A 21,491-nucleotide genomic window follows, 5' to 3' on the forward strand; every position below is an offset into this window, starting at 1 on the left:
TTTTGAAATGTAACTGTCATTCCCATTGATGTACAAAATCTATTTTCTATGTGCCATGTGTCTTCAATAAAAAAATATTAAAATATTTATATATATAAAGGGTATTTTTGTTGTTATTGGCCATATTTTGATTCAACTAATACCCCCAGACAATTATAAGCACGCCCACATGCTTTTCACTATAACCTGCACCTGCCACCTTTGAGAAATAGAAATACTGTGATTTAGGGATTATTAAAATATTAGCCAAGCGAGGTGTAGAGAAAATGTTGCCAATATCTTAGTCTGCTTGTAACCGCTGAGCCGCCATGGCTGTAATGCAGCAGGAGATCACACAGAGCTGAAGGACTATTATAGGAGAGAACTATACAGATGACAACATGTTGTTAATAGTCTAGCCTTATGCTAATTGCTAAGCAAACCAAACTTAGACGTGAACCTTACGTTAACTTGCGATGTTAGCAACAGCTGTGAACAGAAGGCTGAAATTCTATCGATATGATCTCACCGTCTTAATTGTGTTTTCATTTTGCAATTTATCTTTAACATTTAATTTGAATCTGCCTATCCTATGTACTTCTGAATAAAACTATCATAGTTATTTTGCCATTTTCTACAAGTACAATAGATTTGGTGAGGTGTCATTGATCTGTCTATCAAAGCCAATAAAAAATCATTATGGTACTTTATTAAATAACTTGGAATAACTTTAACAGGATGTTTAAATTTAGCGATTAAAAGAAAACAATTTTAAAACAGCAAATGGTCTAGATTGCATGATTTATATAATGTCAAAAATAACTGTGAACAAGTGGTTTTAGATCTGTCCACAGTGTTATTTGAAGACTCAAATCATACCGTGCAATTTAATCTATACTTACAGGTTAAAAGAAGATGGTATGCATGATACAACCAAAAATATAAAAATGTTATTAAGAAAACAAGACAAGCGATGGCAGGTTTTAGTTAAACATATTGTCTGAGATGGTTTAGTCTGGTGTTTGAAGAATGTTGATTATCCATTTGGAACTAGTTCAAACCTCTTTCTATCCCTGAGATCTTCAGAATTGGTTTGGCAACCTTTGTGGCAACTCGTGTCAACAGTAAATGTCTTGTCAATTCTCCGGCGGTAACTCCGAATAAACCCAACAGTGTTTTGCCATCAAGTTCCTGCTCTCCAGTGTCTCTCTGAGTTTTGTCTCCATTGCTTCAGAAGTTTCCACCATAATTTGGTGTTGTCGGCAGGATACCAACACATCATCAGAGCTGGTAAGTGTGATTTCAAACTCTTGTTTTTGAACATTGCCTTGCCAGTATCTGTGTTTGACGGTATCCTAAAATTACCTGTATAGAATTGTTTTGTTTGATTTTGGCTAATGGACATTCGAGGCTTTCTAACGCCTAGGAGGTCGGTGTCTGGGGACTCTGTCCTGGCCGAGTTCCTCTGGGTGTGCTGCGGGGGCACATGTGCTTTTCACACACACACAGCTCCTGTGCAAACAAACCTTAATAAACAGAGTAAGCTTAAGAGAAACTTCTGGTCGCAAAGATGATGATGGTGGTTTCAGCGGTCAGCACAAACAGTTTATGAGAAACAACTTGAGATATCCACATATATCACCTCCCTAGACACCGCTCCAGCTTTCAATTACGGAGGTGTGAGACACTGTGCCGACTCTGAAATACCTGGAAAATGTCGTTGGGAGGGAGTGCACAGCCTGGGCCCAAACTTTTACTCACTCCACCACTCCTGTAGAGAGGGGTCTAAAGGCACAGCCTGACTGTTTCCCGGCTCCTACTTGCTGGAGGGTCGGGCAGCTTGGGTGTGCAGGAATAAAATGATGTGAGGTGTGTTTCATCGTTGATTATGAACATGATCACTAGTGGATAGAGCTGGTCCGAGGAAGACTATAACTAACTGCGTGGTGCTGGATAGAAAGAGCACTGTGGGGTAGTAAAAGTCTGTGTCGCCTGATCGGGGTGGACATAGCATTAGCGTGTAGGTTAATGCGGGTCCGAAGGGGATAAGCTAGCTATTGCTCTTTGACGCTCTTCTGGGACCGATCTCACTTGTATACAAGGAGTGTGAACAATTGTGCACCCTCTGAAACACCTCACATTTGATCAAATTCAAAATCAAGAGTGAACTTGCTGACCCACTGTGGTTTATTGAGAGTTCATGTTTGTTTGTCTGATTGTTTGTATTGGGGGTCTATGTTGGTTTGTGTAACCGCCGTCTCGTGCATGACTTGTAACCACTAATAATAAATCAGTCCAGATGTAAGAAGAAAATTAGATTATATTGCTCTTAGAATCAGTTTTAAGATGTTAGGGTTGGGTTTTAAGGCCTTGTGATGCCTCTTCCTAAGTGATGTTTGCGACATTTTGTAAAGAACTATGCCCCGTCCTGCACCCTGAGGTCCTCAGAGCCATTCAATGCAGGGTTGCAAAATCTGTCATATGTCCGAGGTCAATTGTACATTATTTTTCATTTGTTCTTAGTCTATATATTGTATGGTAATAATGATAGACTTTATGTATTGAACAGATTCCAAATCAAAGCTGACAGAACTAGATTCAGACAGAATAGGAATCAGTGTAGAAACATTTTGCCCTGTTGCTGCAAAATGAAAACGTTGTTGATTATCTGTTCCAACTAGCCACTGGAATCAGATAATTAATATAAGTTAAAGTTCAATTAGTTTGAATATAGTTTAACATTCTACATACAATGCTTCAAATTGTTTCTCATAAACACATTTGGTCGCCTTAGACTTTAAGTTAATTATAATTCATCATTGAGAATACTTTAAGTTTCCTGAAACCAATCTTAGAAAAAAAGAACATAATTAAAGCTCTAAGCTTCCTGGTAAAAGCAAGGAACAGTATATTCTAATATATATACTTCAATATGTGTGTTTTTTGAGTGCAACATATTAACAGTAGATCAAAATAAATGGCACCATATCAACAATTTATAACAAATAAAAAAAGTGTAGGAAAAGCACTGATGTCTGATGTTTATGTTATTATTGTCATTAAATGAATTGACCAATTCTTTAAAAAGTCTAATGTTGCAATCTCTTAACAATAAGTAATTAAAGGATAAAGGTAAATATATTGTTGTTATCCAATGGCCTCTCCACAGGCCTACACTTTTTCTGAATCTTCCCAATCACAAGAGACAGAGATCAGTATCACCCTGTGTAGTGAGCCACATACTTTTAAATGTTCTACTTTAACCAAATCTAATTCTAATAAAGAAAGTCATGTCAAATGTAATTCATTATTTTACAGTCATGTTAAAAATTATACATTTTCCAACCCATGTTCCTTTTATTTTAGTCTAAGCATCAAAGTGTTTTTCATAACAGGCACTTCAAGTTCTCATAGCGGTCCCAAATGTTTTAACCTTGTGCGGACAAGCCGTTAAAAACACACACACACACACACACACACACACACACACACACACACACACACACACACACACACACACACACACACACACACACACACACACACACACACACACACACACACACACACACACACACACACACACACACCCACACCCACACCATAGTTTTCACATTCTTTAACACTGGGTGTCTGTACGGTGTTGGGACTGCTGAACATGTCTCCACGTTCTTTAAATAAGTATTTACTTATCCACATTGAACATTTTTGTTTGCTTTAGAGTTTTAATTCAAAATCAATTCTTACATTAAATGGGATAATAAAATAATATGAATAAATGACTTTTACATGATAATTGGGTTCAAAACATTAGACCTGTCCTCTCATCACTACTAGAAGAAGTGTGCATGTTGAGGTGTCTTAACGCTCCTGTAGTGTACCTATCCTTGTTATCCCTTTCTCTGCAGAGCTGGTTCAGATGGTGTATTGATTAGATTCTGATCCGCGCAAGTCCATTTTTTTGACTGACTTTAGTTCTAATGTTAATTTGAGTTTGACTTCAGTCCATAAGTAAATCTTTAAAGTGACTCTAAATTTCTCAGGATGGTGGATTAGTGGTTCAACATTAATTTCTAATATTTCGATTTTACAAATAGGCCAAAGGTAAAGAGAGACATTGATGACCTTGTGTCCCTTTGTGTTAGTACGTGGTTCCATTTTGTCTATGGCCTTGGACGACTCTACTTCCCAGTAAGACGCTCAGTTCTGCCCCTGCTAGGGTCTGGCTGAGAGTATTTGATTCTAGCATGTTGAAGGATTAACACAAATATTCAAAGTATGCATGTGCATGTGTCAAGAAGACTCCCAAAGCAATCTGAGGGGCCTGTCCTCTTTTTCCCCTTTTTCTGCATTCAATGATAATGTGCTAATCCAATTCTTTGAGTTGCCTTCTATCAGAACACATCCCTATCAGGTGGGGTGCCGATAACCAGGGCAGCTCTCAAGGCCAAGGGGTCAGACAGGAAGGGTCCACACTCTCCGGGTGCAGAGAGTCCCCCCAGCCACTTGAAAGGAAGCACGAGGCCGAGGCGAGATGATAGGGGTTTTTTCTCTTCACATTCTGCTCGGTGGGCTCCAGCAGACAACGCTGCAGGACGAGGCCAGGTTCGGGGGTTGGGTTCGGCAGTCGGATTCGGAGGGCGAGTTCGGAGACTTCTATAATACGAGGATCCATTTTTCTTTGAGGAATATATTGTTTTAATCTCTCCTATCACGGGGGGACACCTAGATGCGCCACATGGAATACGCAGTGGCACTGCTTTCACCATTGATAGCAGGAGGAATACAGGCGGATGAGCCTCTGTTTCACTGGAGGGGTCCACTACAGAGCTCATTGAATGAGCCACACAAAATAGCAATTGGGGGGGTTGAAATAAGGCGTTCGCTCTGATGAAAAAGAGTCTTAATCAATCAGCACTTCAGTGCTAATCCACAGTATCAGGATGCCTTTACACACCAGACACTCAGAATGGGGTGATAAAGAGAGGAGGAGAACAAGTCGGAGAGACTTTTTATTTTTCCAGTTCTCGCACAAAGATGAACTTTGAATTGAATTAACAGTTTCCAGAAGTACAATGAATGATTGTTTCTATATTTCCAATGACCAAACATAGTGGTTATTAATATATTTTGTCAGATCAGGTGACACTTTCAAAATAAAAATATGTTTTCTGATTATACGATATTGAATGATAGGATATTTCTAATATTATCACAGATAATGTTAATATCATCTAAAATCTGACTTAACCACACTACTCTTTCTACATTTTCTATGCACAGACAGAACTACAATTAAAGTACTGGATAGAAATGTAAGTTTAGAAAACTAAAACTAATGTATGTATAATCATTTATATAACAATGACTCAGCATAATTGTTCCTCCAATTAGAGCAGGATAATCTTAAGAAATGCATATTCCATATTCAATATTACATAAACACAAACACTTTCAAAATACTATAAGTGCATTTTCGGATAAGTATGGCTAATAAAAAGTAATTGATTGAATTAATTTGGTACAGATCAGTTGTAGCATTTACAATGATACATGTATCTATGAATTCAAGTTTTAAGAATGCTTAATCCTTCCTTTCCAGGGTCTGCCTTTTCTTTTTGAGATTGTTAAACATTTTGAGAATTGTTTAACATTTCCTTTTCAGATTTTGAGATGACATTGATTTGATAAACTTTACTTCTTTGACTTTGACTAAAATGAAATAGCATTGATTGGATTTTTATTTTGAGCAAAATAAACGTAATTGTATTCATAGGTGGAGTGGCACTTCAGCCTTACAATTTATGCACTGATTGATTTTAACTGTAGCCTGAATTAAGTCATTTTAATGATATACTGACTAGTGTTCAGATTACAACTATAGCTCAATTTTGATTTATAGATTTATAGTTTTAAAGTAAATAAGTAAAACAGTTAATGATAATCTGATAAAGATAAACGACAACAAATAATTCATGATAAAACTTATTCAAACTTGAAATGCTCATGTTATTTTGTAACTGTGAATTTAATGTATGTTCATCACTATGCTTTAAAAAAGATGCTCCAGAACACTGAAGATGAGTTTTATTGTGACTGGTGCATCCTTCATTGTGATTGAATGTTTCAATCACAATGAAGGATGCACCAGTCATATTGAGTGTTTAATCTGATTGTTTGCAACAATTTGTAGAATGCCAACAACCTTTCTGAAGAGTCTCATTTTTACAAGTCCACACAGATGTATTATTAGATTACGGTTTATTAAATTATCAAAATTGTTGTTGTATTGCTGTTATCTTCATTAAGGAGGGGCAGCCTGGGCTTCCGAAGCCTTGTTGTTCCCACAGTGGGTAAAAGCTCATGCTGACCTAAGATTGGCTTTATTGTTTAGGGACAGCTAGTGCCAGTTTATCTTGCCCCAGATGCTCCGGTAAACACCTTATCTGTGACCTGGATGACAGTTTAAGTTAAACTTATTGTCCAAACGTGTTTAGTCTGGCGTTTGAAGAATGTTGATTATCCATTTGGAACTCGTTAAAACCTCGTCCTATTGTCAAGATCTTCAGAATTGGTTTGGCAACCGCTGTGGCAACTCTTGTCTACAGTAAATGTCTTGTCAATTCTCCGGCCGTAACTCTGAATAAACCCAACAGTGTTTTGCCATCAAGTTCCTGCTCTCCAGTGTCTCTCTGAGTTTCGTCTTCATTGCTTCAGAAGTTTCCACCACAATTCCCAGTATTAACAGCGTAGCTGATCAAGGAATAAGGGGACTCCTTGGGCAGCAATGTGTCTGGCAGAAGAAATTAAACATAATGAATAACCAGAGTTATGGAATGAGAAAATCAAATGTTGATGAGAGCTCCATCTTTACCTGTCCTCCTTTCCACCGGTGGAAGGTCAGGGATGGTGGAGTATGTGGGCTCATTTAGGTTTGGATCATCTATTAAAACAGTTTACCAACAAGCAGTATTAACCAAATACAAGACTCTCTGATTTTCTAATAGGAAGGTGGTAACATGTGTTTATGTACCTGTAAAATCTGTCATACAGTATGCAGGTGTTGGTCCTTTCACGATTCCAAAACCTGCCAAAAAGGAACATATACATGCATGATGATATAAAATGGTGGTAAATAACATTCATTTATATCAGTACTCGTAGTGATTGAAGTATTTTGCTTGAGAAAACCGGTTGCAATCTGCCATGCTATGCTTTCAAGTAGCACATTGAATACTTTTGGAAACAAATAGTCATAAATATTACTCTACTACTACTTCCGGTTATGGCGGCGGAGTGAATGGCAGCACGCTCTTAAGCTCTCAGATAACCTAAAGATAAGTACGTAACCTTTTAGGTTTTGGCTTGTCAGTCTCTGAACTTTCAATAACCAACAAAGACGTCTACAGTACAAAATACCAAATGCCATCTAAAAAAGCTGAGAGGAAAAAAGCCGACGGGCAGCGGGAGCCTGTGTCGCCTAGCATTAGCGTGGCTAGCGCGAGTGAAAGCCTTGGCTCTGAACCTCCAATCTGGTTTTTAAGAGAGATGAGAAAAAAAAAAAATGAAACAATACAGAACACTTTGGCTGTGCGTCTCAACCAAATAGAAACGTCCATTGACAAACTGGAGGGGGGTTTGAATTCCAACAAAGAAAGAGGGACCCAAATGGAGCAGAAGTGCACCGAGCTAGAAAAGTCACTTAATAACCTGCACCAAGACTACGACGAGCTGGCTGAAAACGGTTCTGCAGCAGGGAATACCCTGGCATTTTCTAAACAAGTCAGACTAGTCAGACTAATGGGATATAGGTATCTAATTTGGTTTGAGACAATGGAAAAAATGAATATAGGTTAATTATATAAATTGTGAAATTGCTCTACAGACATCCTACAGCACAAATATAAACTAATAAAGACGAATCAACCACGTTCGTTTTATCACGCAGCACTAGACAGGGCCACTGGCGACTGCTAGGTCCAATCCAGCTATTCATGGTATAAAAATCGGTGACAGGGACCATACTCTGTCTCTATGCGAATGACTTACTAACATACTGTACCTCTTGAGACCTGAACAATCTCTTCCTGCTTTGATGGATACATTGGCAGAATTTGGTCAAATATCAGGCTACAAGGTTAACATAAGCAAAAGTGTAATTACACCTCTTAATGCCAAAGCTAAGAATCAACCTCCTGCTACTATGCTTCACTGGAGCCCTAATTATGTCACCTACTTAGGACTTAACATTTCTAATGAGATACAAAATATGTTCCCCTTAATTACACACCGTTACTAAATAAAACAAAAGAGGATTGTAAGAGGTGGAGTGGCCTACGCCTTATCAATAATAGGGAGAGTCAATTACATTAAAATGAATATATTGCCAAAATTCCTTTATCTTTTCCAGATGCTCCCCATTCCAATCCCAAAACCTTTTTTCAAACAAATCAATTCCTGCCTCACACAGATTATATGGAAAAACAAGCCAGCCAGGGTTACCCTCTAGAAAGAGGTAGACTGAAGGTGCCTAGCTTTGAGTACTTCTACATGGCCGTGCAAATAAGAGGAGTATGGATGTGGCAGACCGAGCAAGCACACCCACCTGGGTGGTTACAGATTGAACAGCATCACCTAGATAGATTGAAACTGGAATCAGTACCATATGTACGCTGCTCAAAGTCTCTCCTGGTTATTACCACAAACCCAATCATTGTCCATACATATAAGATGTTACTACTAATTCGGAAAAAAAACAGGTTCCATTTACAATAAACCTCCTTTTCATAAAAACCCTTCTCTGCCTGAATCCCTTACAGATGGCATCACAAACATGTGGTTTACAAAAGGTATTAAAACCTTTGGAAACCTATTTAAAGACAGATCCCTGATCCATGAATTTTGAAGAGCTCTCCTTACAGTACGGGCTACCACGCACACACTTCTTCAAGTACCTCGAGGTTAGACACTTCATTATATCAGAACAAGTCAGGCTCCTTCAACCATTAGTACAGTTACTGGCTAGGCCACTCCAGGACCTTGAGATGCTTCTTACGGAGCCACTCCTTAGTTGCCCTGGCTGTGTGTTTCGGGTCGTTGTCATGCTGGAAGACCCAGCCATGACCCATCTTCAATGCTCTTACTGAGGGAAGGAGGTTGTTGTCCAAGATCTCGCGATACATGGCCCCATCCATCCTCCCCTCAATACGGTGCAGTCGTCCTGTCCCCTTTGCAGAAAAGCATCTCCAAAGAATGATGTTTCCACCTCCATGCTTCACGGTTGGGATGGTGTTCTTGGGGTTGTACTCATCCTTGTTCTTCCTCCAAACACGACGAGTGGAGTTTAGACCAAAAAGCTCTATTTTGTCTCATCAGACCACATGACCTTCTCCCATTCCTCCTCTGGATCATCCAGATAGTCATTAGCAAACTTCAGACGGGCCAGGACATGCGCTGGCTTGAGCAGGGGGACCTTGCGTGCGCTGCAGGATTTGAATCCATGACGGCGTAGTGTGTAACTAATGGTTTTCTTTCTAACTAATGGAGACTGTGGTCCCAGCTCTCTTCAGGTCATTGACCAGGTCCTGCCGTGTAGTTCTGGGCTGATCCCTCACCTTCCTCATGATCAGTGATGCCCCACGAGGTGAGATCTTGCATGGAGCCCCAGACCGAGGGAGGTTGACCGTCATCTTGAACTTCTTCCATTTTCTAATAATTGCGCCAACAGTTGTTGCCTTCTCACCGAGCTGCTTGCCTATTGTCCTGTAGCCCATCCCAGCCTTGTGCAGGTCTACAATTTTATCCCTGATGTCCTTACACAGCTCTCTGGTCTTGGCCATAGTGGAGAGGTTGGAGTCTGTTTGATTGAGTGTGTGGAGAGGTCTCTTGTATACAGGTAACAAGTTCAAACAGGTACAGTTAATACAGGTAATGAGTTGAGAACAGGAGGGCTTTTTGTTTTTAAAAACTTTTTTAAAATTAATTTTTCTTTCAACAATTACCGTGTCAGGGAACATCGTACATACATAGTTAAACACTCATCCTTAAATCAATGTCCTTATGTCCAGTGGCAATGGTGGTGTCCTCTTCTCGTCCTCTATAATCAGTCCATTCTTCACATTTGTCCTCAAATTGTGCCTCTTGTAGTCTCAGTTTATGTGTGATTTTCTCCATTACAAAATCTCCTCAGTCGGTGGGTCTACTTTGTACCACATTCTCGTAATCGTTTTCTTACTGGCTGATAGCAGCACTTTAACAAGATACTCATCCTCTCTTTGTATTATGTCTTGTGTTAAATTCCCCAAGTAGAGTATTTTACACGTTTTTGGTATCTCATATCCTATTATTTTTTGTAAATCCCTCCATAGTTTATCCCAGTATCCTTTTAACTTTTGGCAGGACCAGAATATGTGTGTATGGTCAGCATCCATGTGACCACATGCTCTCCAGCATGGTTGTTGAATAGACACCACTCCTTTCCTAATCTTTGGCGTTATAAAAAATCTGACCATATTCTTCCAGTTAAACTCCCTCCAGATCCTGGAGCTAGTGGACGTGCACTGCGTTTTACAAATATTAAACCACTCTTCCTCAGTAATTTGTTCTTTCAATTCCTTTTCCCATTTTCTTTTATATAAAGAGAGGAAGATTTTCTGCATGACATCAAACTTCTATATAGGACTGAGATTACTCTGCATTTTTTACCTTCATAAGCTCTCCGAAATACCTCAAGTTTTTATCTCCTTCTCATAATAATCCTTTATTTGCAGGTAGCGATATTGTTCGTATTGATCTAATCCAAATCTACCCCTCAACTTCTCAAAACTCTGCAGTTTACCCCGTTCAACCATTGTACATATTGCTGTGATCCCTTTTCTCGTCCATTGTTTAAACCCTTTATCATTTATCCCGGGTATAAACCTATCATCAAATGCAAACCAACTCAAAATCTTTATTTCTTTCTCCAGTTTATACTTTTCAACAACGGTATTCCATATTTCAAGTCTAGTTTTGGTTATTACGTCTAATTGGTTACCTAATTTTCCCAGTAGGCCTTTATTTGCTATCAAGTTTCGTACTTCGGCGTCCATCTGCCCTATTTCTATTTTCTATTCTTTTCCATCTTGAAAAATACTCATTGTTGCGCCAATATATAAAGGGTCTGATTTGTGCGGCATAGAAATACTCCTCGAGGCTTGGCAAAGCCAAACCTCCTTTATCTTTAGGGAGCTGCAGAGTTTTGTACCTGGTCCTAGGTTTCTTTCCTCCCCATATAAACCTCCATATCCACCTATCCCATTCCATAAACTGCTTTGGTGGGATCGTTACTGGCAAAGACTGAAACAAGTAGAAGAGTCTCGGTAGGACATTTATCTTAATTATCTCTATTCTCGAGCTGAAGTCCAAAATAATAGCTGACCATCTCTCCAAGTCTCTCCTAATTTCTTGATTTATTTTAGTGTAATTTGCATCATATAGCTTGTCTATTCCTTTCGTGATATTTACTCCCAAGTATTTTATTGATTTAGCATTCCAATTGAGTTTATATGTATCCTTTATCTCTTGGGACGGGGAGTAGTTTATTGACAAGATCTGTGTTTTTGTGACATTAATTTTGTAACCCGAATATTTCCATAATTCTCTAGTAACCTGATGAGGTTTGGGAAGCTTTCGTTGGGTGGCTTTAGAAATATCAATATATCATCCGCGAATAATCCTATTTTATGTTCCTCCCCTCCTATTTTCACCCCTTTAACTCTTTAGAATAGACTTGGAGAGAGGCTGCACCCCTGTCTTGTCCCCCTTTCCAGACTGAAACGTTTTGTCAAGCTACCACTTATTTTGATCCTTGCCATAGGTTCCTGATATAACGACTTAATGCAATTCACAGATTCCTCATTGAATCCACATTTTTCCAATACCTTATACAGAAATACCCAATTCCCACTGTCGAAAGCCTTTTCGGCGTCTATGCTTACCAAAATTGCACTTTCCCCCTTGCTCTGTATATTTTCTAGAACATGTAAGCTCCTTCTTATATAATGTTGTGTTTGCCTCTCTTTAATAAAACCGGTCTGGTCTTCATCAATCAAATGCTGTATAAATGTCTCTAATCTCTTAGCTATAATTGAGGTGTAAAGTTTATAATCCACATTTAAAAGCGATATGGGTCTGTAGTTGCAGCAGTATTCTTTGTCTTTACCTTCCTTTGGAATAATAGAGATAATGGCTTCTTTCCATGAGGGAGGGATCTTGCCTGACCTGAGACTATAATTAAATGAGTCCTGAAGTAGCGGGATTAACTCTTCCTTGAATGTTTTATAAAAAGAAGCTCCCAATCCATCAGCTCCCGGTGACTTCCCCGATTTTGCCCGACTAATTGCCTTTTGAGTCTCTTCGACTGTAATCTCCGAAGTCAATATTGCATTTTGCTTTGTGCCTATTGCTGGCAAATCTAAGTTGTCTAGAATCTCCATCAAGTGTTCTTCACCTGCAGGAGGAGGTTGTGAATACAAATTGTTGTAATATTCCTCAAATACCTTTTCTATTTCTTCTATTTCATATAGAATTTTATTGGTCGCAGGGTCCCTTATTTTATGTATATTAGTTATTGCTTGTTTTTTCCTTATGCGTCTAGCCATTGCTTTAGTGGCTTTAGATCCTCCCTCGTAAAAGTCTGTTTTATAAACCTTGCTTTCCTTTCCACCTCTTCTAACAAGATATCCTCTATTTTTTTTCCTAACTTCTTTAATCTGATTAAATATATCTGCATCTTTTGACTGCTTGTGTTGCTGTTCCAGTTCTTTTAATTTTTCAATTTGTTTCTGATACGTTTCTAGTCTGACTCTCTTTAAAAATGCTGTGTGTGAAATCAGCCTCCCTCTAATCACTGCCTTCAGGGCATCCCATAAGATTGTCGGATCAACTTCCCTATTGTCATTTTCTTCCCGATATCTGATTATTTCCCCTTTTATTTTTCCAACTAGTCCCTTATTGTTCAGTATGCCTTCGTTAAGTCTCCATACTGTATTTTTCCTCTTATTGTTCGAATGAATTTCTAGGTAAATTGCACTATGGTCTGATACATCAGCCACCCCTATCTCACATTCCCTCACTTTGTGTATATCTCCTTTACTCATTAGAAAATAATCAATTCTGGAGTACATGGCATGTGGAGCTGAGTAGTGGGTATAATCCCGATCAAGTGAAGTTCTCTCCATACATCCTGCACATCCATTTCTAACATCATTGTATTCATATATCTATTCATTTGTTTTTTGTTTCTCTTCATACTTGTAGTGTCTAACCCGTAATTCAATACCACATTAAAATCCCCACCACACACTAATGTCCTTTCTGTTTCCAGATTTATAAGATCAAAAACTTTTTCATAAAATGCTTTTCCACTTTCCGGAGGTGCATACACATTGAGCAGTGTCACCAATTGGTTTTCTAGTTTCCCTTTTATCATGATATATCTTCCCTTCTTATCACTACTTCTTTGATCAGTTCGAACTTTACTGTGTTAGAAATCAGTATCACCACACCCCTCTTGTGATTCTGCTCAAAGGAACTGGAAAATGAATTCCTGTAGCCCAGCTTTTTAAACTTTACATGCTCCTCCTGTGATAGGTGAGTTTCTTGAAGAAAAATAACCTGCATTTTCTCTCTTCTAAACTTAGATAAAGCTTTATTTCTTTTTTTGATATTATTCAAGCCGTTAATGTTCAGCGACACCACCATTATGTCATCATGTTGCATTGTTTGTATCCCTTGAAATAATTCCTAGCCCCTCCACTGTAATGTTGTCAACCAACTTTTCCCCATGAACAAAGTATGAACGAACACAAAAACTGAACTTCCCCGCAAAAAAGGGCCTCATTCCCCATAGGCCCGGTCTCCCTGTTGGTGGGAGAATTTTCGGTTAGTTTCCTCCTTAAAGTCGGCAAACTCTCGCCTCACCTCCTCTTTAAATTCATCTTTGAATGTCGTGAGGTCCTGTTTCATCTCCTTTTTGAGGTCATGTATCTCTTTCGTAATGGCCGCCAGTCCCTCGAGTACCGACCGGGCCTGACTGGAGTCGTCTTTTTCCCCGCTTCCCGCCTTGTCTTCAAACTCGTGTTCTTCTTGGTCTTTGGACATCGTTTTTTTCTTTGACCTTCTCTGCCCTCGTCCCCTACTCATTGCGTGTCGGTTTGAAATACGTGTTCTCGATATTTTCGTAGTTTGGGGGACATTCTTGTCTAATCGACTCAGGAGCTCTACTCTATGCTGCCATCTTGCTCCGCACCGTCCCGGAAGTCCACAGGAGGGCTTCTTAAAGAAAAACTAACAGGTCGGTGAGAGCCGGAATTCTTACTGGTTGGTAGGTGATCAAATACTTATGTCATGCAATGAAATGCAAATTAATTATTTAAAAATCATACAATGTGATTTTCTGGATTTCTGTTTTAGATTCCGTCTCTCACAGTTGAAGTGATAAAAATGTCAGACCTCTACATGCTTTGTCAGTGGGAAAACCTGCAAAATCGGCAGTGTATCAAATGCTTGTTCTCCCCACTGTACATATGTTCTGGGCCTGGGTTGTTTTGGTCCTCCTTAATTAACATGGTTACTGCCATGACAGGTATAACCATCCCTGCAGAACCAAGAGTAACCGTTCTGGGCGACACATCCATGATAAAAACCAATAAATACAAGCTCCGATTCATTAGAATTGCCCTTATTACAGCAAACAAATGTATTGGAAGTGGTAAAGTGCTAACTCATTTAGGGCTTTTAGGACTCATTCCTGCACCAATTTATTAGTAGCTAGCGTGCATTGCATCCTGGTACCTGTAGGCACTTGAGGCATGGCTCTGCAAGCAAGAGGACTCAGGTTTCCCAGTCAAATATTTGTTGTAAATTTTGACGTTGTATATACATTTTCTGTCATGATTTTCTTTTCTGGGCCTGTCCCTGTCTGAACTCGTTTTGGTCCTCCTTACTTAACGTGGTTACTGCCATGACAGGTATAACCATCCCTGCAGAACCAAGAGTAACCGTTCTGGGCAACACATCCATGATAAAAACCAATAATTACAAGCTCTGATTCATTAGAATTGCCCTTATTACAGCAAACAAATGCATTGCCATGAAATGGAAGGAGGAACAACCACCTGCTGTTAAAAGAATGGAGTACTGAACTATCATTGTGTATACCAAATGAAAAGATTATGTACAACTTGAAGGGGAAACCAGAAGTTTTTGGAAAGATTTGGTGTGGGTTTCTTACATATCTTGAGACAAAATCTACAATTTAACCCTTCTTTAACGCATAGTATCTTGTGACCATGTTTTCTTTGTTGTCTTTCTGGAACGATTGGTTTATATTTTCCTTTTTACCCCACCTTTACCTACATGAACACACAAGGAATGTTATATTTTGGTTTTAATGTTATGTATATATTCTTCAATATCTATACTCAATAATCTGTCCCCAGTTTTATAAGTGTACCTTATCCTATTAAGAGGAACATAGAGGTCGGACCTGGGGGGGTGGGTGGCAGGGAGGGAGGGGTTGGCTGACCGGATTTTAATTTTGATTACGTCCCTGTATATTCCACACTTGTTCAGCCCTGTGGTTGTTATGTTGTGTTTAAAATGTTAAAATCAATAAAGACAATGTTTAAAAAAATAAAAAATATGACTCTACTAACATGAATTCAAGCAAAAATAATTGGATAACTTAAAGAGGACGTATTTCGCTCATTTTCAGTTCATATTTGTAATGTGTGTCTCTCCTGGGACATAGCTCCATGCTCTGATGTTCTAAAGCTCTTTATTTTTCTCATACTGCCTGTGCTGCAGCACCTCTTTTCACCCTCTGTCTGAAACCAGAACCCAGTCTGCTCTGATTGGTTAGCTGGCTGGCTCTGTTGTGATTGGTCTACCACTTAGAGATGTCCCGCCCCTTAGCACAGCGGTTTCCAAACTGTGGGGCACCCCCAACTATGTACTGCAGGGGGGATCTAGTTGGATCTTTTTGTCTTGTTATTATTAGCAGAGAAAATGTAATGTTTGTACAACTATATACAATTAATCCTGCCAATCTAGGTCGGAACCGGGTTAGGGGGGGCTCGAAAATATTTCCAATTACCCAAGGAGGGCCTTACTGAAAAAGTTTGGGAACCACTGAGCTAGCATAACGTACATTTTGTTTGGAAGAAGCGCTTGTGTTATATAGTGATGTCACAAACATCAAAAGTAAGTTCAGGCAGGGGGGAGTGTGTGGGAGAGAAACTCCCTCTGCAGGGAACACAGGAATGTTAGCCTTTGCAGACCATTTACATGCACAACAGACTACCAGATAGGAAAAAACCCAAATAGCGTAATTAGGCCTCTTTAGTTTTACATCAGCCTCGCTCACAATAGAAAAGGGAACTTGTCCGACTTTTTTAAAGTTCCACTTATTGTTTCTCACCAGCTGTGTTCTGAATGATGACTCCATCTTGTATCTCATCATAGACAGGGTGTGTTTCTTCATTTCCTGTGAAAAGATGTGTAAACGTCACTCGAAAAACTCCACTGAGTAATCACTGATTATATCTTAAAGCCTGACGACAAACACACAGATATTCTGAGTATAGCACAGTGACAATGATTTCTCTACAAAAAAGTACAAGTACACAGTTCTGTTATAAAAAGATCAGTTTTCATGCTGAAGGTTTAAAACTGCTTTTTTATTTATGAGCTGATCTTCTTAAATTTGCATTAACTAATTGTATACAGGCCAGGTTTTATTTACCTAATCTTTTAAACCTCCATCTCCAAGCAACGAAGGTGATGACGATGATGAGAAGGAGGAAGAAGACAACTGTTCCTAAGACCAAACGAAGAATCTGTGGTTTGTCTTTAGAAGACACTGGAAAACAAAGTAAGAAGGAAAAATGTAAATTTTCCACAAGACTGAGGGTGTGGCACGCTGGAAAACAGAACCTCCATGTTTTCTTTGCTTTAAATGAAAACTAGCTACGTTTCCGATGCGTGCAGAGGATCTTATGGAGCAGGAAACACTTTGGCGTTTATTGCTGACCGATATTCAGCAGTGATACTTTCAGAGTATACTAACAAAGAAATGCAGCTACTGCAGAGGATATGTTGGCATAGAAGGTTGCCGTGATTACTTATTTTTGTAGGTTAACCCAGAAGTTAGCATTGCAGTCTCCATCGACAGAAATCAATGGGATTTTTACATTGGAGTTTGGCAGGATAATCTCCACAAATGAACTCCAATTGTATTATTTATGAAGTGATGTTGCAATCACCAGAAGTACAAAGTAACGTTAGCTATAAATGAACTACAACTAGGTTGCATGGCTGACTTCACCACTGCTAAGCTAAAGGCGGCTAATGTATGCCGTGATGACATTTAGTATTCTCATTTAGTCACTTGTTAGCAACCTCCGTTGTAAGACCCATATTAGCATCAGATATTAACCAGTGAGTTATTTACTTCAGTATTTTATGTGGTAAATCCTTGACTCTGAGACAAAGGAACCAGAAGTGGGAAAGTGCTAACTAATTTGGGGGTTTTAGGACTCATTCCTGCAACACTTTACAGTATTAGTGCATTAGCTAGACTTCAATGCATCCTGCTAGCTAGCATACATTGCATTGCATCCTGGTACTTGTAGGCACTTGAGGTGTGGCTCTGCAAGCATGAAGTCTCATTGTTCCCAGTCAATATAACGGGCGTTTAGAATTGCCTCATTTATCAAACACAGCTGAGTGTTATAAAGAAGAGTCTTATACATACACTGTATCTTAAAGCGTTGTAAATTTGGATGTTTGTACACATTTTCTGGCTTGAAAAGCTTTGAAAGTCTTAAGCCCTACCTGTTGTTGTTGTTGATGTTTTTGTTGTTGTTGTTGTTGTTGTTCTTTTTGGTTTCTTGTTACCTTCTAACCAGTGCAGAGGAACACTTAGTTAAGTATCTATTTTACCAGCTCTCTCAGATTGATCAGTTTTTCATCCATTGATTTTCATATTAAAATAATCTTACTGTTCTTGTGCTTTTTATTTCCTTCTTTCCTGCCTTTCCTTTCTTCCTGTGTTGTAGTCGTATCTGTAGTAGTCGGAGGGGATGTTGAGGATTCAGGTGTTACTATCTCTGATGTTTGTCTTGATGTACTTGAAAGCAGGGGTGTTGACGTCAGTGTGGTTGGGGTGGGTGGTGCCTTGGTCGCTTCAGATGATACAGGGCACAAACAAGCATTTAGCCACAGAAAATCAACAGTTAATGCACTCATTTAACAACAGAGAACAAGCTTTGGTCTTATTTATGGCATTTGGCAAAAGTATTTTCACAACCTAAACCAGTTGAACCCAGACAATGTAATTCCAGTTGACTTAACAAGTTTAAAATACAATTAACCTGGCAAAAGTTTTATTTGGAGGTGGCGTGCCCACTTATGTTATTTTGATTCATTAAATCTCAAGATCTAAGATTAATACTGCTTTCTGTCTGTACTGGGAATATAAAGCTATGGCTGATTAGCTTTCTGTCTTCCTCTCTGACTCACCTTCAATCACTTGCAGAAAAACAGCTTTTCTACCACAGTAGTAGAGTCCAGAGTTACGTAGCTCCACGTCTGATATAGTCAATGTCCGGTCAACAGGAGAAACATAAAAGCCTTTCTGTTGATTCATCTCAACAGAGTCTCTGCTCCATGCCTTTAGATGGGAACACTTCCCTCATAAGGAAGTTGGAACTATATGTTTTAAATCGTAATGTGAAAACAACACGGATGCAAAAAAAGAAAACCAATTGTAGTTTATCACTCGCGTTTTAACAACATGTTGATGTGTGTTTCTGAGGTAGGTCTTCAGATTTGTTCACACAAAATTACAGTTTCTCACGCCCTGATTAGTTGGTTCTGTAATCCTGCTCACTGACAACACAGAAGAACAGATCAAGTTGAAAACTCAACCTCCTTTGCATAATAATATTGTAGAAATGCATTTCTTTCCCACTGAATCTTTATATTACAAATCACAATGTGCTATTAACTTGGAATAAATACACAAAAAGAAGTACAGAAGTACACCAAAATGCTTTCTAACTGCATTAGCAGGAAATATGCAAAAATATGGAAATATATTCTTTAGATTTAAACACATTTTCATGAAAAACACCCAATTTCATTACAGTTAGAAAATATTATATTATCGAAGTTTAAAGAAAAATACACATTTATCTCAGAGACATACAGTATAGGAACAGTAATAGAGAGTTCATTAAAGTGTGCTCTTACCTGACGGGATCACTGTCAGCTCCACAGCTGCATCATTACAGAAATATCTCCCAGAGTCTGAGAGGGTTAATCTCTGAATGTACAGAGACTTATCTACCACTGAACTGTATCGTTTGTCCGGGTCATTGTGTCTTATATCTCTGTCACCATCAATTGTTAATATGTCCACTTTGTTTCCATTCCTCTCTTTGCTCCACGTCACGTTTCCCCCCACAGAGTGAGGACAGCGCAGAGAGCCTGAGGTCCGTTCTTCAAACACTTCCTGGTGTAAAGCTTTAAAAGAAACAACATTTACAATAAATACTCAGCTGTGTTCAGGAAATCAGCATTCTTTATGTTGCAAACAATACAAAGGGGGTTTATATCACAGTACAACTCACATTTTTAAGATCTCACTGGTGTGCTTTTGAACATACATTATACCCAACCCTGATATACAGAGGAGTGTTTTCAGTGATAATGGCAACCACATTTCATTCTAAACATCTACTGATCATTTTCACAACTCTCCTCAAAGTTTAGAAGCTAAGGTTCAGCTTAATGTTATCTTTGACATCTAAATGTGGTGCTGTCTTCTTGCTAAGGTATTTTTACAGAGGAAGGGAACATTCATCTGAATACCCATCTGAGAATAGGACTTCACGTCTTCCTGTTCTATGTGCATCACATGTGTTCAAACAATATAGTTTACAGTTTTTTTCAATTGCTGGGCTCAGGGCTTATTTTCTCAAACACAAAACCACGCACCCAAAGCGCAACACCTGGTATATCTTGCAAAATGAAATACTACACTCAAAACTACCAAAAAAATAACCAATCCCAAACTCTTCACCAAACGGCACACACTTCATTTATAGTACAAGACGCTCTGTCCAACCATCTACACATGGTGGTGCTCAATCAAAGCACACTCATCTTTTATGGCGTTCTGTATTCTGCATATAGGGATATTTCAAGCTTACAGAAATATGTGCAGAAACACAAAAATACCATCGTTATACTTTTACTTCTCTACAAAACAGATTGGTGCAACATTCAGGCACAACACAGAGTTACAGTGGTGTAAAAGAAATGATGCCTCGGTCAAATACAGTAAATGGAAAGGAACACTTTGAGGGTAAAGAAAAACTAAGTATTTTAACAGAAAACAGAGGAAAGAAAAGTGCTTAGGCTGCATCTCACCACCTAGCTTGGTCTGACCACGGCTCCTCATCCACATACAGAAGAAGCATGCACCTAAAGGCCTGAGGGTCATCCAGCTCCAACCGTTATGCTGCAAATAACTCTTCAGCTGACTTCACCTCACCCTCCCTCTCTTACTCATCCTCCTCTACCTCTACCTCTTGCTGCAGCCCATGTATCCATTGATATTGTAAAGTTCTTACGTGGAGCCTTTTTCAGTGCTTACATCCTGATTGATGAGTCAGCAATAAAGTGTTTTCAAAATGGCAAACAAGTGACTATATCAGATGTCTGTGTATCTCACTGAGAGAACCGTGTGCGGTGTCTTGCAAAAAGTGCCAAGTCGAATTGCAAATTGTGTGCAGAGCTGAAAATGCCTTTAGATTTTTGGAGGTTTGAGCTCAGGTATGCTCTTTGAGTTTGAGTTGAAATAATTAGGCTTTGTGTGTCATTGTAGTGCGTTAGCAATGGAAGAAAACTGTATTTTTAACAATACAACATTACAAAGCAACAAGCACATATCTGAGCAGATGAGGATATGAGTTTAGAACATATGTGTGAGCGTCTCAAGTTAAACTAAACTGAGTGTACTAACTGACCGTGAGTGTCTACGCACTTCCTAAAGTAATGTTCTTTCACGTAGCCTCACATGCCCAATGAGTTAAACAACATGATCACGCTCTCTGAAATAAAAACTATCAAAACCAGTGAGACAAAATGTAAATGTCTTACCTGAAATGGCTGAACAGCCCAGCATTAAGGCTAGAAGGCTGCCGATATTCATCCTCATGCTTATCCTCAAACAGAGCAATGACTGAGAGACCACGATTTCGTCTGAAGCGAGAACAGGAACTGAGCTGTGTGACTCTAAACATGTTTTTCCTCTATTTCAAACCAATAGAGATAACTCGTTGGCTCAGTCTCTTCCCTCTGTGGTTAATGGTTGTTCTCATTGCAACCCACATCAAATGTTCGCTCAATGGTACATGCATCAAGGAAGTGACTGCAACGGAATAATATATACATTTAATCGT

The 21,491-nt window shown here is 39.0% G+C and overlaps 1 protein-coding gene across 3 annotated transcripts; it reads right to left on the reverse strand.

The window, feature by feature from the left end:
• Positions 1–4,978: 4,978 nt before the first annotated feature.
• LOC134875264 (uncharacterized) lies at positions 4,979–21,429 on the reverse strand. Of its 3 annotated transcripts, none has more exons than XM_063899763.1 (9): positions 21,190–21,429; positions 19,276–19,548; positions 18,024–18,206; positions 17,857–17,922; positions 16,766–16,882; positions 16,442–16,507; positions 7,013–7,066; positions 6,854–6,922; positions 4,979–6,772 (listed from the first exon to the last, which is right to left on the reverse strand). In XM_063899763.1, the coding sequence occupies exons 1-9, from the start codon at positions 21,245–21,247 to the stop codon at positions 6,693–6,695; spliced, it is 966 nt and encodes a 321-aa protein (XP_063755833.1). In that variant the 5' UTR covers positions 21,248–21,429; the 3' UTR covers positions 4,979–6,692. The 3 variants fall into 3 exon arrangements, with proteins under 3 accessions (XP_063755833.1, XP_063755832.1, XP_063755834.1); XM_063899762.1 differs by lacking the exon at positions 21,190–21,429 and adding an exon at positions 20,458–20,612; XM_063899764.1 differs by lacking the exons at positions 17,857–17,922; positions 21,190–21,429 and adding an exon at positions 20,458–20,612.
• Between the last annotated feature and the right edge of the window lie 62 nt (positions 21,430–21,491).

Source organism: Eleginops maclovinus, chromosome 13 (genome assembly GCF_036324505.1).
Source record: "Eleginops maclovinus isolate JMC-PN-2008 ecotype Puerto Natales chromosome 13, JC_Emac_rtc_rv5, whole genome shotgun sequence".
Lineage (NCBI taxonomy): Eukaryota > Metazoa > Chordata > Actinopteri > Perciformes > Eleginopidae > Eleginops > Eleginops maclovinus.